This window comes from Hylobates moloch, unplaced genomic scaffold (assembly GCF_009828535.3).
Source record: "Hylobates moloch isolate HMO894 unplaced genomic scaffold, HMol_V3 SCAFFOLD_9, whole genome shotgun sequence".
NCBI lineage: Eukaryota > Metazoa > Chordata > Mammalia > Primates > Hylobatidae > Hylobates > Hylobates moloch.
The window spans coordinates 80738281-80756864 of record NW_026652284.1 but is presented as its reverse complement, the minus strand read 5'-3'; the positions used below and the strand labels follow the sequence as shown (position 1 = coordinate 80756864).

At 43.0% G+C, this 18584-nt stretch overlaps 1 protein-coding gene across 1 annotated transcript; it reads right to left on the bottom strand.

The window, feature by feature from the left end:
* Nucleotides 1-1394: 1394 nt before the first annotated feature.
* On the bottom strand, nt 1395-2176 carry LOC116813473 (histone H3.3A-like). The gene has a single exon (XM_032760129.2). It carries the CDS (start codon nt 2076-2078, stop codon nt 1668-1670), a length of 411 nt encoding a protein of 136 aa, XP_032616020.1. The 5' UTR covers nt 2079-2176; the 3' UTR covers nt 1395-1667.
* Nucleotides 2177-18584: the final 16408 nt, after the last annotated feature.

The following is an 18584-nucleotide window of genomic DNA, read 5'->3' as shown; positions in this document are numbered from 1 at the left end:
GTAAGCTAAAAAAAAAAAAAAAGCCATGAGGAGGAATTTCTCTGGGCCTAAATGAATGAATGAATGAGGGTTGGCTTAAAGATATTGCAATGAAGCAAATTTCATTCACCATAAATCTTCTGGTTGAGAGCACTGACCATCCTTAAAAGGTGTGTGCTGGAGGTGGGGGTTAGATCCCAAAGGAGGCGTTCAGTGGACAAAGATGGTTGATAAGCTGTCTCCTAAGAACAAATCCTTAAAGTAAGCACTGTATTACTTGTGTATGACACTTACAGTGTGCCAGGCCCTGATTTAAGTTTTATATATCATCTCATTTGACTTCATAACAATACTCTAAGGTAATAATTATTTTTTAAATTTGAGACTGGGTCTCACTGTGTCACCCAGGCTGGATGGGTGTAGTGGTGCAATCATAGCTCACTGCAGCCTCTGACTCCTGGGCTCATGTGAACCTCCTGCCTCAGCCTCCTGAGTAGTACAGTAGATACTATTATCTTCATTTTACAGATAAGGAACCAAAGAAGTTCCATCAGTTGTCTAAATTCATACAGTATTTGAGCTAGGATTTGATCCAAGCAATCTGGGCCCAGAACCTTTGCTTTTAACCAACCACTACTCTCCAGTGCATCTGAAATGTAACAGATGGGACTTTGTCTTCCGGAGCATTGACAGCAGGGTTGAAGAACCATTTAATAAAGAGAGCTGGGACAAAACTGAATTTCTTCGCATGTTGCTAGGGGGAGGGCATCAGGAAGGGGAGAAGCAGCACTGAAAATGGTCTTGGAAGATGCATTTCAAGTCATTTCTCTGGAGTTATATGACCTAGATTCTCTCTTCCTTGCCTCTTCAACCTATACAGAAAATGTACCATATTCATTATTGCATTTGTCAAGTGGATACTTTTCTGGGGGGAGGAGCTCAAAGAGGAGGAGGAGGGGACAGTTGACATCAGTTCCATAGAGGACAGGAGGCACTGGGTTGAAGAGCACAGCGAGTCTCTCTTGACCATTGTCTTGAGTTGTGTGCCCTGACCCAGGATTCAGTAAATGAGGGGCCCAAGGAGAGAAGAGCAGTAGGACTGGGGAGGAACGTGGTCTAGATCCCAAATGCTTCCAGGCTGTGGCTGGGAAGCTGTAGGAGAAACCCTGTTGCCTTGGCAATAGAGGCTGCCCAGAGAAAAAGAGAGCCTGAGAGACTGGCCTGGGGGAGGAAACCTCCAGAGGCTGGAAACAAAAACTAGAGCTGGTGGCAAAAGTTTGCACTAAACCTTAAACCAGAGAACTTTCTTTTCATGTATATGCCATCAGAGACAGGCCCTGTGAGTGGGGATTTTTCTGGAATCCATCTTTTTTTCTTTTCCAGAAAAATTTAACAGGTTTATTTATAATTATTATAAAGTTGAACCGCTGAAACTTGTTCACTGAAAGATTTTAACTTGCATTAATGCTTTACGTCTCCGCATTTATATTAAAAATTCACACACAAATGAAAATGGAAAAACTGCCAATACCTGATTTCTGTCCCCTATTTTTCCACTCTCAATCATATACTTAGGTACCTTTTGACCCCATGGAAAAAAAATATCTAACGTTCAGAACTACCAATAACAGGAAGAAGAGAATTTTTTTTTTTTTTAAGAATGAAATGTTTCCCATCATAGTGGATTCTTAAGCACGTTCTCCATGTATGCGGCCTGCTAGCTGGATGTCTTTTGGCATAGTTGTTACACGTTTGGCATGGATAGCACACAGGTTGGTGTCTTCAAAAAGGCCAACCAGATAGGCCTCACTTGCCTCCTGCAAAGCACCGATAGCTGCGCTCTGGAAGCGCAGATCTGTTTTAAAGTCCTGAGCAATTTCTTGCACCAGACACTGGAAGGGAAGTTTGCGAATCAGAAGTTCAGTCGACTTCTGATAACGTCTAATTTCACGGAGCGCCACAGTACCAGGCCTGTAACGATGAGGTTTCTTCACCCCTCCAGTAGAGGGCGCACTCTTGCGAGCGGCTTTTGTAGCCAGTTGCTTCCTGGGTGCTTTACCACCGGTCGATTTGCGGGCAGTCTGCTTTGTACCAGCCATGGTACAGAGACCTCCTTACTTACCCCCCTTCTCCTTCGGCTGGAGCTTGGCGAGCGAGAGGCGGCGCTGGCGTTGGAGAGCGACGGCGGCGCGACGGCGGCGCGGCGGCGGCTGCGAACACCTGGAATCCATCTTAAATGCAAAGAAGCTAGAGGTGGAAGGGAAAGAGGACGTCTTGAAAGAGAAGCTGGTCTCACTCAGTGTGGTGCGTAGCTCCTCCCTGATCCTATATCCTCTGTCCCTCTTTTCCTCCTCCTTCTCCTCTTCCTCCTCTTCTTTCTCTAGTTCCGCTACTTCCTGTCTTCCTCCTCTGTGGTCAGCTAAGGTGTGATGAGAGCAAATGAGATAGAAATATACAGAAAGGTTTGTAGACTTAACCCTTCACCCAGGAAGTGTATTTACACTCTAAATAAAGTGCAGCTTGTTAGCCCTAAAGAATTTCTAATGATGAATTTCAAACAGGTGACTGTGGGTGTACAGGGCTGGAGGAAGCCAGGCAGTGATAGTGGATATTTGTGAATGAGACCTCTACTGTTGTTCCTTTCTTATGCAGGAAACCCTATGCAACACACACACACACACACACACACCATCCTCTTCACATGCACACCTGCGCTACAGTTGGGTCATACTCTGGGGAAGGCTGCCCAAAGACTCTGCAGTCTGGAAGAGGAGGAGAGTTAGCCAGGTGAAGTAGGTGCTCCAGGAATAATGCCTTGGACCTGGTAAAGCTAGTGGGGAAGGAGCCACAGCTGCTGAAGCAGTAACATGAGCATCTCATCAAGTAACCCTATAGGATCCCTCTTATGTAAGCCTTTGCTAAGTACCAGTACTTTAGCGTGGCCTGATACCAGTATTCAATGTACCAGCATCAGTATATCCTTGGAAGACTGGCTCAATGTAGCCAACGCTCTCCACCTCCCAGCCACTCTCTCCCAGAGCCTACCAATGTTCAAAGTCTCATGTGACTGTGGCCTCTTTTGTGCCCACAGGCTAGCAAGGTCTGGGGATATTTGAGTTATAGAGCAAAAATAAAAAAATATGTTTTTGCCTTATTATCTGCAATTCAAAGCGTGTTCCCTGATCTTTTTCAGTCCGTGCATATCTAATGAGTGACACAAACACAGCTTGGTGAGTAGTCCCCTCCCTGTCCCTCAGCCCTCACATGTGTATTCACTGATATGACCCCTTCTGCCCCGGGAGCCTCATAGCCCGGCCTGCCCCATTCCATGCATCATCATTACAGTTCATTACTTACAACCATCTACAATTTAATGGTGAGTAGGCAACAGAGATCCATACAACGGCTGTATTTTGGGTACAAATAGTATGGTTGATATTTTTTCCAAGTTCTCAGTTTATTTTTGAAGAGTGAGAGATTTTCTCACGCAGCATGACATTGAGGGTTTGGAAAGGTTTCTGGCCTGGGAAATCCATGACTGTAATAAAAGGGTTTATCAAAGCTGTTTGTTTCTGAAGCAGGGCGTCACACACTGGTGTGAACAGTGCTGCCGTGGGTCCTAGGAGGGTTAGGCTCGGAGGGCAGGTGAAACCACCTGATGCCAGACAAGAGCCAGAGATACTCAAGAATCAGAGCTGTGGCTGGGGACGCTCAGGAGAGACTCCAAGATAGGAATCAAGCAAGGGGCCACCCCCAGGTTCCCAGGAACTCCCTCAGGGGATGACGCAGGGTTGTGACAAGGAAGTCAAGAGTGGGAGGTTGGCACATCCTGCCAAAGAGCTCCAGCTGCTCCAGTCCCACAAACGTGTTTTGCTTTGCCCTTTGATTACCGACCTGCCAGCCCTCACATGGCTCTGCACTGAGACCTCTGGGCTCTGTGGATGCCTGGTTTCTGTTACTTCATTTCTCACATTCTAAAGAAGTGTGACCTCTTCTGCAGAAGTTAGGGACTCAAGTCAATGGTTCATGGGAAATTGCTCAGACAGAAAGCCTGAGCTGATATTTGATGAATGCAAATGAGTCTGACAGTGCCGGTTGTTCAACATTTTGACCATCATCCCGTGACCCTTGAATCACATTCAGCCCAGAGAGAAGCTCATACTGTGAGAGGCCAGATAAGGGACCAGTCACACATGAATGGCACCCTCTAAATTCTTTCCAGGACCACTCTGCTTATGGCTGGTGCCATCATCACCTGCATTATTTCTGTTGTTATTTTCTCTCTCTCTGTCTCCCCCTTCCTCGACTATACTATTGAAGACAAAGTAAATTAAGTGTGCTTTTATGAGCCTTGATCTTTGTCTTCCTCTGCAAGTCTAGGTCTGGGCCTCCGGCTCATTCTTGGCTCAGCTCAGGCCCCTGCATGCCTGCCCCTCACCCACCTTAGTCCTCAGCACTGTCAACATGAATGTGTGACACCCTGTTTTGGAAACAGTGCTGGAAGCAACCTCCTCAGGCTTTGTGGTTCTGCAGCATCTGGGCCCAGCCAAGGACTCTCTCGCCCATTCACCCAAACAACAGATGCTTTTGTGAACACTGTGTTGCCATCCATCACTAATACATTTTGGTTACAAGAAGGGTTGCTGGATTTAGCAAATAAAAATACAGGACACCCTGTTAAATTTCAATTTCAGATGAGTAATGAAAAAACTTTTACTGTATGTCCCATGCAATATTTGGAACATACATATAATAAAAATTAGTTATTGTTTCTTTGAATTTCAAATTTGACTGGGTGTCCTGTGTTTTATTTGGCAAACCGAGTGACAAGTCATACAACAATAACAATAAGGAACTAGAACTTAACTGATGTAGACACCTGGGATATCTACAGGCTGGACTGGCTGCAGCACGCCTGACACTGGGGCTAAATGATGTCACTAAGAACAGGAAATCCTCTTTCTCTACCTTCTAGGTCAGGCTCCGTGAGTTGGCTCCATTCTTAGATAAAGTTCTGTCCTTGTGGTGGCAAGATAGTTGCAGTTTTCCAGTCTCCTGTTCTAAGATTCTGAGCTGGTAAAAAATGAAAAGTTGTTTGTCCAAAGGCTCCCACAAAACTTTTAAGATTCATTCTAGGCCAGGGGCACAAGGGCTCACACCTGTAATCCCAGCACTTTGGGAGGCCAAGGCAAGAGGATCACCTGAGGCCAGGAGTTCAAGACCAGCCTGACTAACATAGGAGACCCCCCCCCCCCGCCCACCCCCAGCCCTGGTCTCTACAAAATATTTTTTAAAATAAATTAGCCAGGTGTGGAGGTGCACACCAATGGTCCCAGCTACTTGGGAGGCTAAGGTGGGAGGATTGCTGGAGCTGAGAGATCAAGGCTGCAGTGAGCTGAGATCATGCCACTGCACTCTAGCCTGGGTGACAGAGTGAGACCCTGTTTCAAAAAAATGAAAGAATTCACTCCAGTTAGATCAGCTTAGGTCACCTTTCCACCACTTGGGTTTGGGTTCCACAAACCCATGCTTTGTGGCCAAGGAAATGAAATCCACTGATTGGCTTAAGCTATTGCCAAAGAATGGGAAAGGGACGCTTGGGAGGCCAACAACTATTCACTACTCACACCAAATTAGCATATGGGTGGGCAATGCTCTTTGGCTTCTACAGCAGCTTACAAAGCCCCAGAGAGAGGAAATGTAGAGGTCAGCGTAAGGCAGTGTGGGAGGCAAGCCTGCCCCTTTCAAACAGTCCAGAAAGTGCCATTAAATTGCTGTCCTGGATACTTCTCAGGAAGTGTCTCATTTGTAGCAATATGTGAGATTGTTTATGAGTGTGGCTGAATCTCCGAAGTGCAACTTTATTATCAGAAACACTACTAATAGGAAAGGTTTTCAGGATGTCGAATGACCCAGGCGCATATGATCTACTAGATGGCTTTTCTGTGTATCTGTTTGCAAGGGCGATTGGCTTAGAATATTGTGAATGTTTAACCTGAATTTATTTACATCGTAAGGGATTGCCTCAGCTTTGGTAAGTATTTTTAATAATACTGTTTAAAGAATTGCTTCTTTTAAAATCAAGTATGGAAAACTAGGGATTGCTACAATCCTACAAAGATTCTATGAGCAGAACTAAATGGGGAAATGAACCATTAATCAGTGGCCTAATTAATGTTTTTCTTTATATGAAAAAAAGTTTAAAGGCTAAAGTCCTAAGAAATAAGATAGAAGCTTCTTTCTCTCTCATGTAAAAGAAGTCTGGAGGGAAGTAGCCCAGAGCTGATGGAGTGTCTTCACAGTCAACAGGAACCCAGCCTTCTAACTGCCCTTTCATTCTTGGTGTATTTTACCTCATGGTCCATGATAGCTGCTTGAGCTCCAGCCATCATATCTGCATTATAGCCAATAGGAAGGAAGAAGGGGTCAAAGAGCATGCTCATGCCCTTCAAGGACATTTTCTTAAATTTATACATAACATATTATATTTCATTGGCCAGAACTTAATCACATGGCCACATATATCAGCAAAAAATCAGGGGAAAGTAATTTTTATTACAGGTGGCCTTTTGCCCAGTTGAAAACTGGGAGTTCTATCAGTAAGAAAGAAAGAATGGATATTAGGTGCAAGTAGGAATCTTGTAGCCACGGACAACTGGAAAACTTTTAATAATATAATGACAGTGAAACATTGGAATGTTTTCATTTTATTTTTATTTTTTAATTTTATTTATTTATTTATTTTTCATTATACTTTAAGTTCTTGGGTACATGTGCACAACGTGCAGGTTTATTACATATGTATACATGTGCCATGTTGGTGTGCTGCACCCATTGGCTCGTCATTTACATTAGATATATCTCCTAATGCTATCCCTCCCCCCTCCCCCCACCCCATGACAGGCCCCAGTGTGTGATGTCCCCTTTCCTGTGTCCATGTGTTCTCATTCTTCAGTTCCCACCTATGAGTGAGAACATGTGGTGTTTGGTTTTTTGTCCTTGCGATAGTTTACTGAGAATGATGGTTTCCAGCTTCATCCATGTCCCTACAAAGGACATGAACTCATCATTTTTTATGGCTGCATAGTATTCCATGGTGTATATGTGCCACATTTTCTTAATCCAGTCTATCGTTGTTGGACATTTGGGTTGGTTCCAGGTCTTTGCTGTTGTGAATAGTGCCGCAATAAACATACGTGTGCATGTGTCTTTATAGCAGCATGATTTATAGTCCTTTGGGTATATCCCCAGTAATGGGATGGCTGGGTCAAATGGTATTTCTAGTTCCAGATCCCCGAGGAATCACCACACTGTCTTCCACAATGGTTGAACCAGTTTACCGTCCCACCAACAGTGTAAAAGTGTTCCTATTTCTCCACATCCTCTCCAGCACCTGTTGTTTCCTGACTTTTTAATGATCGCCATTCTAACTGGTGTGAGATGGTATCTCATCAAGGTTTTGATTTGCATTTCTCTGATAGCCAGTGATGATGAGCATTTTTTCATGTGTTTTTTGGCTTCATAAATGTCTTTTGAGAAGTGTCTGTTCATTTCCTTCACCCACGTTTTGATGGGGTTGTTTGTTTTATTCTTGTAAATTTGTTTGAGTTCTTTGTAGATTCTGGATATTAGCCCTTTGTCAGATGAGTAGATTGCAAAAATTTTCTCCCAATCTGTAGGTTGCCTGTTCACTTTGATGGTAGTTTCTTTTGCTGTGCAGAAGCTCTTTAGTTTAGTTAGATCCCATTTGTCAATTTTGGCTTTTGTTGCCATTGCTTTTGGTGTTTTAGACATGAAGTCCTTGCCCATGCCTATGTCCTGAATGGTATTGCCTAGGTTTTCTTCTAGAGTTTTTATGGTTTTAGGTCTAACATTTAAGTCTTTAATCCATCTTGAATTAATTTGTGTATAAGGTGTAAGGAAGAGATCCAGTTTCAGCTTTCTACATATGGCTAGCCAGTTTTCCCAGCACCATTTGTTAAATGGAATCCTTTCCCAATTTCTTGTTTTTGTCAGGTTTGTCAAAGATCAGATAGTTGTAGATGTGTGGTATTACTTCTGAGGGCTCTGTTCTGTTCCATTGGTCTATATCTCTGTTTTGGTGCCAGTACCGTGCGTTTTGGTTACTGTAGCCTTGTAGTATAGTTTGAAGTCAGGTAGCGTGATGCCTCCAGCTTTGTTCTTTTGGCTTAGAATTGACTTGGCAATGCAGGCTCTTTTTTGATTCCATATGAACTTTAAAGTGGTTTTTTCCAATTCTGTGAAGAAAGTCATTGGTAGCTTGATGGGGATGGCATTGAATCTATAAATTACCTTGGGCAGTATGGCCATTTTCACGATCTTATTTCTTCCTATCCATGAGCATGGAATGCTCTTCTATTTGTTTGTATCCTCTTTTATTTCATTGAGCCATGGTTTGTAGTTCTCCTTGAAGAGGTCCTTCACATCCCTTGTAAGTTGGATTCCTAGGTATTTTATTCTCTCTGAAGCAATTGTGAATGGGAGTTCACTCATGATTTGGCTCTCTGTTTGTCTGTTATTGGTGTATAAGAATGTTTGTGATTTTTGCACATTGATTTTGTATCCTGAGACTTTGCTGAAGTTGCTTATCAGCTTAAGGAGATTTTGGGCTGAGACGATGGGGTTTTCTAGATATACAATCATGTCATCTGCAAACAGGGACAATTTGACTTCCTCTTTTCCTAATTGAATGCCCTTTATTTCCTTCTCCTGCCTGATTGCCCTGGCCAGAACTTCCAACACTATGTTGAATAGGAGTGGTGAGAGAGGGCATCCCTGTCTTGTGCCAGTTTTCAAAGGGAATGCTTCCAGTTTTTGCCCATTCAGTATGATATTGGCTGTGGGTTTGTCATAAATAGTTCTTATTATTTTGAGATACATTCCATCAATACCTAATTTATTGAGAGTTTTCAGCATGAAGTGTTGTTGAATTTTGTCAAAGGCCTTTTCTGCATCTATTGAGATAATCATGTGGTTTTTGTCTTTAGTTCTGTTTATATGCTGGATTACATTTATCGATTTGTGTATGTTGAGCCAGCCTTGCATCCCAGGGATGAAGCCCACTTGATCATGGTGGATAAGCTTTTTGATGTGCTGCTGGATTCGGTTTGCCAGTATTTTATTGAGGATTTTTGCATCGATGTTCATCAGGGATATTGGTCTAAAATTCTCTTTTTTGGTTGTGTCTCTGCCAGGCTTTGGTATCAGGATGATGGTGGCCTCATAAAATGAGTTAGGGAGGATTCCCTCTTTTTCTATTGATTGGAATAGTTTCAGAAAGAATGGTACCAGCTCCTCCTTGTACCTCTGGTAGAATTCAGCTGTGAATCTGTCTGGTCCTGGACTTGTTTTGGTTGGTAAGCTATTAATTATTGCCTCAATTTAAGAGCCTGTTATTGGTCTATTCAGAGATTCAACTTCTTCTTGGTTTAGTCTTGGGAGAGTGTATGTGTTGAGGAATTTATCCACTTCTTCTAGATTTTCTAGTTTATTTGCATAGAGGTGTTTATAGTATTCTCTGATGGTAGCTTGTATTTCTGTGGGATCGGTGGTGATATCCCCTTTATCATTTTTTATTGTGTCTATTTGATTCTTCTCTCTTTTCTTCTTTGTTAGTCTTGCTAGCGGTCTATGAATTTTGTTGATCTTTTCAAAAAACCAGCTCCTGGATTCATTGATTTTTTGAAGGGTTTTTTGTGTCTCTATCTCCTTCAGTTCTGCTCTGATCTTAGTTATTTCTTGCCTTCTGCTAGCTTTTGAATGTGTTTGCTCTTGCTTCTCTAGTTCTTTTAATTGTGATGTTAGAGTGTCAATTTTAGATCTTTCCTGGTTTCTCTTGTGGGTATTTAGTGCTATAAATTTCCCTCTACACACTGCTTTAAATATGTCCCAGAGATTCTGGTATGTTGTGTCTTTGTTCTCGTTGGTTTCAAAGAACATCTTTATTGCTTCCTTCATTTCATTATGTACCCAGTAGTCATTCAGCAGCAGGTTGTTCAGTTTCCATGTAGTTGAGTGGTTTTGAGTGAGTTTCTTAATCCTGAGTTCTAGTTTGATTGCACTGTGGTCTGAGAGACAGTTTGTTATAATTTCTGTTCTTTTACATTTGCTGAGGAGTGCTTTACTTCCAACTATGTGGTCAGTTTTGGAGTAAATGTGGTGTGGTGCTGACAAGAATGTATATTCTGTTGATTTGGGGTGGAGAGTTCTGTAGATGTCTATTAGGTCTGCTTGGTGCAGAGCTGAGTTCAACTCCTGGATATCCTTGTTAACTTTCTGTCTTGTTGATCTGTCTAATGTTGATAGTGGGGTGTTAAAGTCTTCCATTGTTATTGTGTGGGAGTCTAAGTCTCTTTGTAGGTCTCTAAGGACTTGCTTTATGAATCTGGGTGCTCCTGTATTGGGTGCATATATATTTAAGATAGCTCTTCTTGTTGAACTGATCCCTTTACCATTATGTAATTGCCTTCTTTGTCTCTTTTGATCTTTGTTAGTTTAAAGTCTGTTTTATCAGAGACTAGGATTGCAACCCCTGCCTTTTTTTGTTTTCCATTTGCTTGGTAGATCTTCCTCCATCCCTTTCTTTTGAGTCTATGTGTGTCTCTGCACATGAGATGGGTTTCCTGAATACAGCACACTGATGGGTCTTGACTCTTTATCCAATTTGCCAGTCTGTATGTTTTAATTGAAGCATTTAGCCCATTTACATTTAAGGTTAACATTGGTATGTGTGAATTTGATCCTGTCATTATGATGTTAGCTGGTTATTTTGCTCGTTAGTTGATGCAGTTTCTTCCTAGCCTCGATGGTCTTTACAGTTTGGCATGTTTTTGCAGTGGCTGGTACCAGTTGTTCCTTTCCATGTTTAGTGCTTCCTTCAGGATCTCTTTTAGGGCAGGGCTGGTGGTGACAAAATCTCTCAGCATTTGCTTGTTTGTAAAGTATTTTATTTGTCCTTCACTTATGAAGCTTAGTTTGGCTGGATATGAAATTCTGGGTTGAAAATTCTTTTCTTTAAGAATGTTGAATATTGGCCCCCAATCTATTCTGGCTTATAGAGTTTCTGCTGAGAGATCAGCTGTTAGTCTGATGGGCTTCCCTTTGTGGGTAACCTGACCTTTCTCTCTGGCTGTGCTTAACATTTTTTCCTTCATTTCAACTTTGGTGAATCTGACAATTGTGTGTATTGGAGTTGCTCTTCTCAAGGAGTATCTTTGTGGCATTCTCTGTATTTCCTGAATTTGAATGTTGGCCTGCCTTGCTGGGTTGGGGAAGTTCTCCTGAATAATATCCTGCAGAGTGTTTTCCAACTTGGTTCCATTCTCCTCGTCACTTTCAGGTACACCAATCAGACATAGATTTGGTCTTTTCACATAGTCCCATATTTCTTGGAGGCTTTGTTCATTTCTTTTTTATTCTTTTTTCTCTAAACTTCTCTTCTCACTTCATTTCATTTGTTTGATCTTCCGTCACTGATACCCATTTCTTCCAGTTGATCAAATCGGCTACTGAAGCTTGTGTATTTGTCACGTAGTTCTCGTGTCATGGTTTTCAGCTCCATCAGGTCCTTTAAGGACTTCTCTGCATTGGTTATTCTAGTTAGCCATTCATCGAATCTTTTTTCAAGGTTTTTAGCTTCTTTGCATTGGGTTCGAACTTCCTCCTTTAGCTAGGAGAAGTTTGATCTTCTGAAGCCTTCTTTTCTCAACTCGTGAAAGTCATTCTCCGTCCAGCTTTGTTCCGTTGCTGGTGAGGAGTTGCATTCCTTTGGAGGAGGAGAGACGCTCTGACTTTTAGAATTTTCAGTTTTTCTGCTCTGTTTTTTCCCCATCTTTGTGGTTTTATCTACCTTTGGTCTTTGATGATGGTGATGTACAGATGGGGTTTTGGTGTGGATGTCCTTTCTGTTTGTTAGTTTTCCTTCTAACAGTCAGGACCCTCAGCTGCAGGTTTGTTGGAGTTTGCTGGAGGTCCACTCCAGACCCTGTTTTCCTGGGTATCAGCAGCGGAGGCTGCAGAACAGCGAATATTGGTGAACAGCAAATGTTGCTGCCTGATCGTTCCCCTGTAAGTTTCGTCTCAGAGGGGTACCCGGCCGTGTGAGGTGTCAGTCTGTCCCTACTGGGGGGTGCCTCCCAGTTAGGCTACTCGGGGGTCAGAGACCCACTTGACAAGGCAGTCTGTCCGTTCTCAGATCTCAAGCTGCGTGCTGGGAGAACCACTACTCTCTTCCAAGCTGTCAGACAGGGACATTTAAGTCTGCAGAGGTTTCGGCTGCCTTTTGTTTGGCTATGCCCTGCCCCTAGAGGTGGAGTCTACAGAGGCAGGCAGGCAGGCCTCCTTGAGCTGAGGTGGGCTCCACCCAGTTCAAGCTTCCCAGCTGCTTTGTTTATCTACTCAAGCCTCAGCAATGGTGGGCGCCCCTCCCCCAACCTCGCTGCCATATTGCAGTTCGATCTCAGACTGCTGTGCTAGCAATCAGTGAGGCTCCGTGGGCGTAGGACCCTCCAAGCCAGGTGCAGGATATAATCTCCTGGTGTGCCGTTTGCTAAGACCGTCAGAAAAGCGCAGTATTAGGGTGGGAGTGACCCGATTTTCCAGGTGCCGTTTGTCCCCCCTTCCCTTGGCTAGGAAAGGGAATTCCCTGACCCTTTGCACTTCCCAGGTGAGGCAATGCCTCACCCTGCTTTGGCTCATGCTGGGTGCATGGCACCCACTGTCCTGCACCCACTGTCCGACAATCCCCAGTGAGATGAACCTGGTACCTCAGTTGGAAATGCAGAAATCACCCATCTTCTATGTCACTCACACTGGGAGCTGTAGACTGGAGCTGTTCCTATTCGGCCGTCTTGGAACCTATTGGAATGTTTTTATAAGTGGGATTTTAAAACAAAACTGAACAAACATACCAGACATGAACAAACAAACATTAAACCCTGGGCTGGGCTCAGTGGCTCAAGCCTGTAATCCCAGCACTTTGAGAGGCTGAGGCAGGAGGATTGCTTGAGCCCAGGAGTTCAAGATCAGTTTGGGCAACATAATGAGGCCTCATCTCTACTGGAAAAAAAATTAGCTGGGCATGCTGGTGCACACCTATAGTCCTGGCTACCCAAGAGGCTGAGGTAAAAGGATTGCTTCAGCCCCGAAGTTCAAGACTGCTGTGAGCAGTGATCACACCACTGTGCTCCAGCCGGGCAACAGAGTAAACCGTGTCTCAAAAAACAAAACCAAATATTAAACCCTGAACAATTTGTAATATTCTAAATTTTCTTCCCACATGTTAAATGTATCATTTTACATAGATTTAATCAATGTATACTTGGTTTTTCAGTGGTTGTAATTAAATGTTACTTCCAATAAACATTGCCATATTTGGTCATAATTCACATATTTGTAGTTTTTAATATCCACTTGATATTCTACCACATTAGCATAGTTTTAAAGCATGGAAGGGAGAGAGATGATGCAAGAGTGGCATAATGTTCATAATGGTTGAAGTTGCTTGATGAATACAGAGGATTTATTATTCTGTTGTCTCTACTATGCATGTTTGAATATGTCCATCATAAAAATTTTTATATGTATATCATCATTTCCTTAGAGATAAGTAAATGTTTAAAGAGGAGAACCAACTGCTGAGTTTTCTTTTTATAGTCAGAATACCTGGAGGGTGGAGAGAAGATGGAGAAGAACTCTCTTGAGGCTTCTTCCATCTCCCCTCTAAGCAAAACAGATTTCATTCAGAAGATTCATCTCAATCTAAGAAAGCAAATTACAAGATTTCTTTGTTCAAGAACAGCAATGCTGTGTTGTGCTTTAAAAGGGTTGGTTTCAACAGAGAACTTCAATCTTTCATAAAGTTTTCCTTGTTAGAAAAAATCTGTAGGCCGGGCACAGTGGCTCACACTTGTAATCCTAGCACTCTGGGAGGCCGAGGAGGATGGATTACTTGAGCTCAGGAGTTCAAGACCAGCCTGAGCAACATGGTAAAATCCCATTTCTTCAAAAAATTAGCTGAGCATGCTGGCATGCACCTGTAGTTCCAGCTACTTACCAGGCTGAGGCAGGAGGATCACTTGAGCCCAGGAGGTTGAGGCTGCAGTGAGCCGAGAGAGAGGGAGAGAGAAGGAAGGAAGGAAGGGAGGGAGGGAGGGAGGGAGGAATGAAGGAAGGAAGAAAGGGAGGAATGAAGGAAGGAAGAAAGGAAGGAAGGAAGGAAGAAAGGAAGGAAGGAAGGAAGGAAAGAAGGGGATCTGTAGAGGTGTTGTACATGATTCCTTTTCCATCTCCCACCCCATTCTCCCCAATCCCCAATATTTATTGAAAACCTGTTCTGAGCTGTTCAGAGATGCAGAGGTGAGTAAGACACTGTCGCTACCTGCAAGCAGTTCATATTCTGCAAGGAGAAAAAGACATGGAAAAAGATAGTTGTGAAATAATGTGGTCAGTATACTGACAGAGCTATACACCGCATATCATGACTATACAACACACATTCCTGCAACAGGATGGGTACAAGTATGAAGCCAGGAAGATAAAGCCCAGAAAAACATGATTTCTTTTGAAAATGTTGCCTTCATTGAAAGAAACTTAATACTGAGTGGCATTACAGTTAGATGAAGGCCAACTATGACCCCACTAACATAAACTGCAAAGAAGCTTTAAAAATGAATGGAATTTGCAAATGTTAATATATTCCACATATTTTAAATGGTAATATGACTTTACCACAAATTCCTCAGCTGCAGTCAGAAGAAATGTGATATTTAATGAGGAAAGGCCTTTAAATAAGCCAGTGAAAGATAAGTTATTATGTAACCTGATGCTCAGGTTAGTGGAAAATATCTTTTTAAGCCAATGTGACTTATTTAAGTTGTTAAGTAAGTCTTTTTGGATATAGCAATTCGTGCTTTGCTGGAACAGGAAATATTTGTGGATAAATGAATGAACAAACAAAATGAGTGAGAACACTTGGGCTCTAGACTTGGCTCTATCACAGAGTGCCTAGGTAGGTCAGTTAACCTCCCTGGGATTTTATTTCTTAACCAGTGAAATTAAGGGTAGGATTTATTGGGGGCTTGAAACTTTGTTTAGCCACATCACCCTTTGTTCAAATGAGTTATTACTTGGAGTCTCGACAGGAGGGAGCTAAGTGGAGCTACCCGTGTGTGTGTGTGTGTGTGTGTGTGTGTGTGTGTGTGTGTGTGCGCGTTGTGTCAGGGGTGCATTCTTTTTCTTTTGTTTGTTTAATACAGGATTCCACTCTGTTACCCAGGATGGAGTGCAGTGGCATGATCTCAGCTCACTGCAACCTCCGCCTCTGGGGTTCAAGCGATTCTCCTGCCTCAGCCTCCCAAGTAACTTTGATTACATGCACATGCTGCCATGCCTGGCTAACTTTTGTATTTGCTGTAGAGACAGGGTTTTGCCATGTTGCCCAGGCTGGTCTCAAACTCCTGGACTCAAGTGATCTACCCGCCTCAGCCTCCCAAAGTGCTGGGATTACAGGCATGAGCCACCGCACCCGGCCAGGGGTGCACTCTTGGTTCATTCTCATGTTCCCTTCCTCTGGCTATCCCAGAGTCACCTCCTCCAAAGAACCAAGTCTGACAGTTAGTGGTCTAGAGGGTCTCTGAGGTCATTCGCAGCTCTGACGTTGGATGATGCTGTTCTTGGGAGCCATTTGGCTGTAGAATACTAGTTTAGGAAATATCAAAGAAAACTTAATCCCATCTGTGGAGAGAGATTGTGGAAAAAGGGGGAGATTTTGAAGTGATCAAACTTGGTGCATATCTGAAGCCAGGAACAAAAGACGGAGTAGCTCTTTATTCTGATTCACTTTTAGACTAGGTTCCTAAAATGGAGAGAATTTAAACAAGCTCACACCCAGAGTCAGGCCTCCCAGAAGAATCCAAGGGGCAGTATCACCAGGCACAGAGAGTTGGCTTTTCTTGGCCTTTTCTGTTTAATGCTTTCAGCCAAAACGTCATGGAAGAGAACTCCAGGCTTATGAAAGTCATGCCTGTTAATACATAGCCTGGCCTACTGATAACAGATGTGGTTATAATAGAAGCTGAGTGAACAAAAACACATTTCCCCAACATTAAACCTCAAGTACATTTTCCATGATTTGTAACAGACAGAAATGCTGGCTCAGGGCAGAAGATTTTCTTTGCTCATTTGTGGAAATTGCTGTGAGCACTTGTTGGGAAAGGAAGATCTGAAGTCTCCTTTGGCCGGTGTCTGAAGGAGACGGCAGGACAGAAGCGAATTCTTCTCCTTTTCTTGTAGGAACTGCTTTTGGGCTGTTGCTAAAAAAGGCTTTTTGTTGATACAAACCCTCCCTGAGTTAACACTAAGTACACATTTCTCAGAGAAAGGCTCCAGAAAGCTGAGCATTGCTGAGCTAAACCGTAACAGTCTTATGACTTATGCCTTGGCCAAAACCACCTCCATATTGCCCAGCCATGAACTTCATCTGTCAAGCTCTTGTGTTAGTGCAAAACCACATACCATCTGGAAACAGTCTTGAAGAATTCATGCAATAAGAGATGGAGCCCCTAAACTTCACCTTCCTAAAGCCAATCCACCCACAACTGGTCACTTTAGCAACCCTTACAGCTTTCCTGGGAAAGGCATTGAGAAATGACCAGGTGAGACTTGATAATATGTCAGCCTGATTCTCAGGCTGATTTGAACTTCTGGCTTCCAATCTTACACTTAATAAACTAGACCAGCTACTTCTTTGTACAAATTTATTTCTGTAGACGGTGGGGAGAAACCATTGTCAACAGTGTGCATTTTATAGACACGAGTTCCAAACCACATAACATTTAATTTTTCTCAACACAGCCCTGAGTGCTAAAAGACTAAATCTGTCTCTCTAAAGAGCATTTGCAGCCTTCATTTGAGCGTCTGGCAGGAAGCAATCTGATTTTCCAGTGGGTCAGTATTAGCTAAAATGTTTGTCATTATATATTCCCTGGAGTTCTCTATGCTTTGCTGGGTCAGCTCCTGCCCTTCTGATAGTAGCTTGAAATCATTGTCAGGGAGCTTGAGTTACACCATAAATGTGAAGTCACCCAGGAAAGCTCTTGTTTAGACTGGAATTAAAGCCCCTGACTGCATGTTTAAGCTTTCCCTTCTCTTTGTCCAAGTGCCCAAGGATCAAGCTCCCCAGCCAATACTGTAGCACATCTGTATTATGTCTGCTGCAGATGAGCTTTAGTTACCCAGAGCAGCATCCTTGAAATATTGTGTCATCTGACTGCAAGGCAATGTCTACAATATAATCCATATTTCATTTTAATATATATGCAAACACTGAAAGGAAATTCCCTAACTGATAACAGTATCTGTCTCAGGGTGGTAAAAATCTGGATGATTTCTTTTTCTTCCTAATTCTATATTTTCCAAAATTTTGCAATGAACAGCTATTGTTCTTACAGTAGGGAAACAAAGAGTGTGTGTGTGGTTATCATGCCATAATCAATATAGAGTTTGTACTCTAGAGATCTCAGGCTCCAAAACCTAGACTTTTCACTGAACATTCTAGAAGAGGTTATTAGCCTCCATATTCCTGTTATACAGAAAATTTGATCAACTTCCTAGTTCACTTCAATTGTGGAGGCAACTTAGGAAACACTGGCAAAATTTTCAAGTGCTCAAATGTCCCCACTAATTAATGGAAACAGCTGATGGGAGCCCAAATTAATAACTTAATATTTTAAATTTTATTTTTATAAATGTTTATGTTTAGTTGGTTACAAACTATGCTTAGTATCAAAGGGATGACCATTGCTAACACTTTGGTCTATTTCTCTTCCACTGAGTCAACGTCAAAAGTGGGCATCCATTTGCAGGGTGGGAAGAGGAAAGACCCAGGACTGTGACTCTGGAACCCTGGGCCCAGAAGATTTATTTTCCAGTTGTCTGGGCAGGACCTTCAACGATGCTGTTTCTCAGTGCATCCGCAGGGAGGGGAATGGGGCTGCATGATTTTGTTCTCCAGCCTTATTCTTTTAACTCAAAGGAAAAATTTATTTGTATAAGCTCTCCAAATAACTCCGATAATGTGCCTAGATTCTGGTTGTCCAAAGATCAATAAGATGGTTTTGAGACAAAATACAACAAATAATAGAAATACAACATGCAGAGTACTTTGATAGACACAAGCTGAGGCCTACAGCAAAGAGTGCAGCAGAGGGAAACCCTGGGGACAGGATTCCCTCTTGGATTCCTCCAGCTGTTCAGTTGAGTGCTGACTCCTGGAAGCAGCTGGCTCAGGCCTGGAACCTAGTTCTGCCATTATTTGCCATAGACAGTAAAAGAATTACCAAAGCCTTCTGAGTCACAGGGGACTGACCCCGCCTTCCTCATAGGGTTCTTGAGAGAATGACTTGAGATAAGGTCAGCATGCCCTTAGCCAAGCATGCGGGGCACAGTGAGCACTCCCGAGGTTCTGGGGAACAAACCCCAGGCTCCCCTTCCTGCAGCTCTGTCCCATCAGCTTCCTCCACAGAGCCTGAACCGGCACCAGCTCCACTCTGCAGGAAGGAGGATGTGGAAATGAAGAGGGAGGCTCT

Coding starts and splice junctions, on each gene's coding strand:
- LOC116813473 (XM_032760129.2), bottom strand. CDS start 2,078: ATGGCTGGTACAAAGCAGACTGCCCGCAAATCGACCGGTGGTAAAGCA.